Source organism: Dasypus novemcinctus, chromosome 6 (assembly GCF_030445035.2).
Source record: "Dasypus novemcinctus isolate mDasNov1 chromosome 6, mDasNov1.1.hap2, whole genome shotgun sequence".
Classification (NCBI taxonomy): Eukaryota; Metazoa; Chordata; class Mammalia; order Cingulata; family Dasypodidae; genus Dasypus; species Dasypus novemcinctus.
Window position 1 is genome coordinate 54,201,155 of NC_080678.1, and position 8,284 is coordinate 54,209,438.

Consider the following 8,284-nt stretch of genomic DNA (forward strand, 5'->3'; position numbering starts at 1 on the left):
TGAATACTAAAAAAAGTAAAAAGTTTGTGGGAATGCTAACTGAAATTTGATGTTTGTTCAAAAAGGTGTGTTTTGTCCTAAAATAAAATGGTAGTTTTCATACAATCAAAATGGAAATATGCAGGACTAAACATGAATGCATATGGCAAGCTGTAAAAAGTATTGTGGTAGCATTCAGTGAAAAAATGTGTTCTGTGAAGGTAAAATTTGTCTTAAGATAAAGTAATTATAGTCCATGTGGTTATGAATAATTATAAAAAGTTTGTGGAAGCATTGTTTGAGTTAAAGTGTTTAAATAGCTAATTCCAAAAATCCATTATTAAACAGAAACTGAATTGATAATAATAAAAGTAACTTCATAAGAAGAAAAGTTATCGGCAGCCAACCTCCCCTGCCAACTTGCCTCTAAAAAACTATTTCTAATATTGCGTGCTTCTAGGTATTTGAAATAAAGTTATATTTGCTTATAACCAAATTGAATCATTATTTTAACATGTTTAGTGTTGATGGTAACTGTATATTGTATGAACTTTGCTTAGAGACAGTTTCGAACATCATTTTGGTAACTTAAGTATGTAGGGTGTACAGAACGTGTTTTTATTATTAAGGAAACAGAACATAATTTTGTCCTAAGATAAATTGACTAGTTATTAAAAAAGAGTAAAATTTAGGACAAAACCTGGATGAATACAAGAAGTACAGAAGGTGTGTGGAAAAGGAATTTTTGTAGATGAAGTTAAGATTTGATGGGTCTATCAAGTATTAAAAGCTTTAGTATCAAATAGTCTACTAATACAAAGCTAAATTTTGTTCTTTCTCAAAGTTTCTTAAGACATTAATCTGTTTTAGCAAAAGTTTATGAAGAGTTTTTCTTTTGATTAATCAGTGTACAAAAGTCTCTTTTATCAAAATAGCTCCTTGTACTTTAACCATATCATGTCTTTGGCTGTTTAAAAAAAAAAACAAGTCTTATCATGTTTAACAGAACATAATGTTCAAACAAGCTTTCTCAAAGTCAGATCCTGAAAAATATCTTTTATTTCAGGTTTTTGCAGAGGATTTGTTCTTTTATCTTTAAAAAAAATAAAGTAATAACATAGTTAAGTTCATTTAATATGATACAAGTTAAATGAACAATATTTAAAAGTGTTATAAAATTAAAAGGATTCTTTAACCCTCTGTTAAAGTTGTATGTGTAAAAAGTTCATATGAATACTTAAAGAGTATATAAAATTCCTGTAAATTTAATAATGTTCCAACATAATATTAAAAATATATAATGCTGTTAACCATAATTTTAATTATTAAAAATTATATATATCATAAAAACCTCTCTACTTAAAAATCAAAACGTGAACGCTTTAACTCATACTCATCTGATTTACACTAAAAGCTGCCATAAGGCAGATACTTTAACTCATACTTGTCCAATTCACATTAAAAACTGCCACAGGGTGATACATAACAGTAAGCTCTCATAAATTAAAGTAACACCACTGCTGTGTGCAGCAACCCTAAATAGTCTTAATTTATTACAAAAATTAATAGCCAATTATGTCACTATCTCTTTATTTTAAAATTTCTTGAAGCTTTCTCTGATATCTCCTTAGGCAAGTCAAGCCAGCTGCATTCATATGTGAACAAGCCAACAGTAAATTTTACAGCACTTTCCCGAAGCTGTGTGCACAACCCAATCATCTATCCTAGACTAAAAACAAAACCTAACTGTATAAAAAATCTGTAGTTTTAATCCTATTTCACTATATTAATAATATTATGTTAACAAATAATTTTTTTACAAAATCATCTCACTCCACCTTAAAATTATTCTTATAAAACAAAAAAAGGGGGGATAGGGTGTTAGGTCTAACCAGCCCAAAGGATGTCATACAAATAGCCTTATATACTTTTTTTAATTGCAGTGAGGATGGTTATACAGCAGCAGAACATTTTCAAATAACAATTATAAAAATTTATCCTAAAGTGTTATACAAACTCCTGGATGGACAAGAGGCTAATATTGGCATGCTCCAGTAAATTTATTCAACATGAGGAGAATGGTATGCATGTGTTCTATCCCTAGGAAAGCACATAAAACCAAAGCATGTAAAACCATACCATGGCCTGATGGAATCTGCAGCACAAGCCAATACCAAGCCTGGAAGCGCTCAACTTGCAGTCGACCAATATCCCCCCAAGGAAATGAACTGGATACATGGGGAGTCTTAAATAATTGGGCAACCAAGCATAAGCTCTTATGTCATGAGTTGGGTGTCCTAAGATGCCTAAAAATAGTTTTGTAGCTTATTTCACAGAAGTCTGCTACTTTAGCTAAGGTGGGAACATGGAAAATGTACATATTGCTCATGCTTATGTCTTTTAACCCCTGCAGTGCTAATCACAGCTTTTGGGCCCATATAACAGGTCCGGTATTTGCCCTCACCTCCTGGTGGGATCCTGAGGCCCCATTATCCTCAAAGGATTCAACATGAATAGGAGGATACTGGGTCCTCCAGGAGGGCCACTAATAAATGAAATTGACTGGAGGCATCCTAACATTTGTGTCACTCCTTTAAAGTGGAATGGCACCCAACATAATTGGAACCAAATAAATAAACACCTTCAAAGTGCCTTGTCCATTCATATATTGGATGAAGTGGAAGCTTTCCATCTCCAATTAAGTCAGCAATTTTGAAACTTAAAAAGTCAAACTCAACAAATCACATTAAAAAACTTAGCTGAACAGTTGCAGTGGCAGAACCGTTTAACATGGTTTTCCAATGTAGATTTTAAACAGTGGGCAACAATAGGAAGATTAATTGTCTCTGTCTTGTTATAGTTATAGGATACCAATGCTTCTTCCAACTATGGGAACATACCACACAACGATATGAGTACGTGTCCGCTGTATATACAGCTACTCAAGTAGAACAACCTGCTCAAAATAAAGGGGGGAGATGTGGGGATTTGTTCCAACATCTTGGCAAGTGCATGGTTAAATGATTTATTAAAGCTCATCTGTTCTTGCGTCAGAGAAAAATAGCTCTGTCCTTGCTTATCTCTGCACAAGCTCTTTACGCTTGAAGTTTGAAAATGACTTCCTCTTGCCCTTTCTGCCACTAGATAGGATGTGAGTCTAGAGACAAGGTTTCTTGTTCTAAGACAAAACATCCTTGGGCAATTTAATTTTAAACACAGCCCTTGGTCGAATCTAAAAATACATGATACATAAGCAAGAGAAATAAACCAAACAGGGCCCTTCCTGCATATGAATTTTGGTGTGCAAGTCTTTCATTCCTGCGGCACTTGTGTGTTTTAGCAAGAAGAAAAACTACAAGTCCTCAGTGCAACGCACCACTCATTTGGTAACATGTCTGTAAGAAGGAATCTTAGAACACGTACGTATAAAAGAGTTAGAAATTAAATTTCAAGAAGCCCATTGGGTGCCTTGTGAACTTAAGAATTATCAAAGCCCTATTATAGCTAGGATTTATTGGGAGGAGAAGTAGGAAAAGGGTAAATCAGATTAAGAAAAAAAGTAGAGAATAATACAAGCTCACATTAACACAGAAGGCTTTTAAATTTGCTTTGAATAATAATTTGGGAAGGAATTGAGGCAAAATAAGGCCCTTAGGTGGCCCTTCTGATCATATCAAATTTTAAATAAGAGATACTTACCTTATTCTCAACCTCAATTTCCCAGGGAAAGTTTGTAGAAACAGAAAGTGTTAAAGAATAAGCTACTTCTGGGAAGATGAATGAATAAGGGTCAGATCCCAACAGTTTCAAGTAAACTGACTAAAATTCCTGAATCTGCATTGGAAATCGCCGTTTTGCTTGAGTTGTAAAATGAGAAACACACACACACAGACACACAAGAACTTTCATACATTACTAGGAGAATAAATATCAGGAAAACTTCATATGGAAATAATTTAACAATAACTATCAAAACTACTAATGTTTATAACCTCTATTTCCAAAAAATGCCTATTTCTGGAAGTGTATACTATAATCTTGCACACATACAAGGTTATTTACTGCAGTAATATTTGTTAGCAGAAAACTGGAAATAGCCCAAATGTCCATCAATTGAACACTTGCTAAATAAACCTTGATATGGGTGCCCGGCAGAATACCACGTATCTGTAGAAATGAATGATGAAGCATTCTACATAGTGTAGAGAAAGATCTCAAAGATATATCAAGGAATAAATCAGTGTGTGTTACATGACACCTTTCATATAAATGAAGGTAAGGAAAATGAGAATCTCTGTTTGTATTCATTTTTACATACAAGAAGAGATTTTGAAAGAATACACAAGAAATGGGGGAGATGGGGAATGTGATGGGAAGGAGTTCTCCTTGATTTCTGAACTCTGCAAATGTATTACCTAAGCTATTTAATGCTCAAAGGATTTCACTCAAGAAGATGCCTTCTGCTTCCCTATAACAAAGGAAAGATTCTGGTCAAGGTTCAAACAAAATTCGATTGGAAGCCTCAAGCAAATTATGAAACTAGATGACTCTTGTCCTTCTTTAAAATATGAAGTATTTTGTATGTCTTGCATGAATATAACAGAAATATAACACTTTTAGTACATTGGTCTAAAAATAATCTCATTTCAAGTCATTTCAAGTTAGTTCCTGCCATAAAAACCAGCCAAATTTCAGCAGCGCAATTACTTTTAAGAGCTTTTCTTTCTCTCCCAGGAAAACTCCTTACCTCTGTCAGAGGGGTTCTGCCTCCCATGAGGGATGTGGTGAAGACAAAGAATATATCCATCTTCTGTCTCAACTAGATGTTCCTCACCAGGGAATCCCCAGTAAGCGATCATTTCACTCTGTGAAGAAAAAGAACAATGGCAATGCTATGGACAGAATTGGATAAGATCTCCCATAATAAAAGGCAAAGGAGAAGATAAAAGCCAATGATATTCTCCAGACTTTATTTTTAAAAATCAATTGTTTTTGAATTTTTGCTCTGCTGAAACTGTAGCCAACATCCTATCCCAATGAGCAACCCCCTTAATGTCCTCCAACTACTTTCCCACTAGCTCCCTCAGCCCTTAAAAACCCTGCTGTCCTTCTGAGGACATTAGGTTCTAGGATCCCGTTCCTACAGTCATCTTTGAATAAAGTCGTCCTTGTCTACTCAACAAGATCAGGCACAAATTTTTCTTTTACATTCATCAGGATCTCAGTGGAATAGGGAAAACTCAATAATGCAGAAAACTTCATGTTAATGAGTAAGTGACCATAAACAATTGCAAGGTTTTAATTTTATCATTCTTACAAGGAGGAATAATAAAAGGGAGGTAGGGTGGAATGATTTATGAAATATTTGGATGCAAAAAAGACTTAACTTTAAGATCTTGATGTCCAGTCAAACTCTCTTCATTCAACATGAATTGCTTTCAAAGTCGATAATCATGTTTTCAAGTTGCTTTCTTTAATAACATTGTTTCCCATATTTTACAACAAAATGAGGCATGCATATATCTTATTGTTTACTTAAAATTACTAACTTTGAGATGTTTTAAATAATCATGGCATTATTTTTGCATATTTGTTCTAATAAAATTTTTTTCAGATACCTAAGATTTTGAATCTGAACTGTGTTCCCTGGACATCCTTAATCACAACCCTGTTCAAGGTATTCTAAAACTAGCATTCAATAGTAACATTCTTGCGAACTTTTGACACTTTTAGTTGTTTTTTAAAACCAGTGTAGTGTAACTTGAAAAGGAAATGAATTAATGAAAATGATTTTTCCTTATGAAGATGTATCTAGTCTTAACAATAAAATGAGGTTTGTAAACACATATTACCTGGTTAAAAAAAAATTAGCAAACTGAATCTAAGATTGAGAGGTAGTAAAAAGCATATCAGATAGATGGAGATTAGAGTTGGTGGCAAAACTTAGGCCACACAAATGGATTTAAGGAAAAAACGCTTGTCACAAAGGCGTTATAAAGCAGGTTACTTTGAACTTACCACATTCATATATGCTTCAGGATTCACAGTTGTCAGCTTCCCTCTGGGCTGATGGCAAAGCATAGTTGCGAGGATCAACGAGACCATCCACTCAAAGAACCACATTTTCATTCTGTATAAAACAGTCAGTCCATTATTAATTGCCAAAACTTTACTACATGATATTACATGGGCAAATTTGTGCTCCCGTACAAGTTCTGAAAAGGCACCCACAGGTACCCTAGGCAAATATGAAACAGATTTCTATGGCCATACAGTGAAGTCAAAAATACATATACATTGTACTAGGAACAACTCCACCTTTACTTCCACCATCCCCCCCTCTATCCCCTTGCACCCATTAATATGTGACCACAATATCAAACTCATTCCTGAAAAAATAACAGACAGGAGGGCTCTGAAGTAAACAGAGTGAGAAAAGGGGAGATCTGCAAAATTCCAGTCTATTAACCTCCCACCTCTTCCCTTCCACTTAAGTTGGGACAATACTAGCTCTTGCCTCCCACTATCTTACCGGAGTGATGGGGCAGGATTCAAATGTGTCAACTCCGGAAGAAAGTGAAATGAAAGGAGAGAGACTCCACAAGAGAAACAGAGGGGGAAGGACAGCCCTGTCTCCTCCTGAGTCCCTCCGACCACCAACAAAAACATCTAGTCTCTGGCTATGACTCAAAACCACAGTGTAGCAAAGACCTTGTGGGTGTTAAAGGCGAAGTAAAGACTCTCCCAAGCATGCTCAGGTGGTTGGTGGCAAAACTGGGACTACAGTCCAGTCCTTTTTTTCTTAATAAATTTACTCACTTAAAAAGATGCATGAATGTATGTCCAAGGACTTGTATAAAAATGTTCATAGCAGCCTTTTTATGTTATAGCCAAAAACTGGTAAAATCCAAATGCCCACCAATAGGGCATTTGTGGTATATTAATATATTGGAATACTATTTATCGATAAAAATGACATGGATGAATATCAATATAATTATGGTGAGTGAAACAAGTGAGGCAAAAAAGGAAACATACTGTATAATCTCACTTTGACAGAAAGTATGTCAATGGTTACCTCATGAGAGGAGGGTTAGCAGGGGAGGAAAACCAACGAGCATGAGAAAATATGAGGGGGTGAGGGATAGATGTTCATCATCTTGATTGTACTGCTGATTTCACAAGTTCATGTGTATGTCAAAATTACTAAAATTGTACACTTCCATTATGCACTATGTTCTGCTATTATATATCATTTATGCTTCAGTAGAGCTGTTCAAAATTAATATGGCTCTCATTTAAACTCCTGCTGTGCAGAACCACCGCAGGCAGCGCTCCCAACACATTATATCAATTATTCCACCAACTCTACGCAGTACCATGAAACCTATTTTGCAGCAAACTGAGATTTATCCACTTAAGAGCGGGGAGTAAAGTACCACCTGATGAAACACCAGTATCTTCAGGATTCTAACCAGGACTGAGGCTAAACTCTGCTCTGAATCACGCCTTGGCTAACAAGTGGAGAGGTCAGCAGCGTGTCTGCGGGACCTAATAGCAAGAAGGAAGGAGGAGAACGAAGAGGAGCTGGAAATCAGGGATCCTGGCGCGCCCCATTCTGGGGGCTCGGGCTGCACAGGGAAACCAAGACCGCGCGAAGAAGGGCGGGCAACTGCAGAGCCTCGCCTTCTGGGTGCTCGGGACGCCAGGCAGGACGCTCGGGGTCCTACAGCGGAGGGTCCCGCGGCCAGCGGAGGCTCAGGTGCGCGGAGGGTGAGCACCCTGGGACCACGCGCGCCCCCAGCAGGTCCCCCGGCGGCGGGGCGCGGCCTCCCACGCCGCCTCCGCGCCTGCAGGCGAGGCCGGGGCGCACTCACCTCGGAGCCGTCCTACCCGGCCGCTGTCCGAAGCTGCAGTGACCGCGGCGGCCCGAGAGCGGGGACAAGCCTTGGAGGGGGTGACGAGCCCCCCACGCCTTTAGGGCAGACGCCTGGACCCGCCCAGGCTACTGCAGCCGCCAATCAGAGCTGCGGGCGCCCGCGAAGTGTCAGGGGACTAGGACCCCGCTGAGCGTGGCTGTTTCAGAGCTTCCAGCGGAACTTGATCGCCCCCAAGCGGGGATGGCAGGGAGCACAGTCGCAGGAGACCGGCGAGCCTGGCTGCCCCACGCCACACCAGCCCGGTCACATAGGGGGCTGCCTCCGCTCTGCCCCAGGTTCTCCTGTACTTCTGGTGCCCTCTGTACCTAGCACAGACGGTTCGGGCTCTAAATGAATTTAAATTGTTTACTCCATCTAAATCGCTT

At 38.2% G+C, this 8,284-nt stretch overlaps 1 protein-coding gene across 1 annotated transcript in view; it reads right to left on the bottom strand.

Moving 5' to 3' along the window:
- The window catches only part of LOC131278730 (lysosomal acid lipase/cholesteryl ester hydrolase-like), a 33,629-nt gene extending 25,649 nt beyond the window's left edge, over positions 1-7,980 (bottom strand). The window contains exons 1-3 of the mRNA XM_058298834.2: positions 7,857-7,980; positions 5,998-6,109; positions 4,727-4,844 (exon numbers count right to left, since the gene is read on the bottom strand). Coding sequence (XP_058154817.1) covers positions 4,727-4,844; positions 5,998-6,108 — 229 coding nt within the window. The 5' untranslated portion in view covers position 6,109; positions 7,857-7,980. The remainder of the gene's footprint in view (positions 1-4,726; positions 4,845-5,997; positions 6,110-7,856) is intronic.
- Positions 7,981-8,284: the final 304 nt, after the last annotated feature.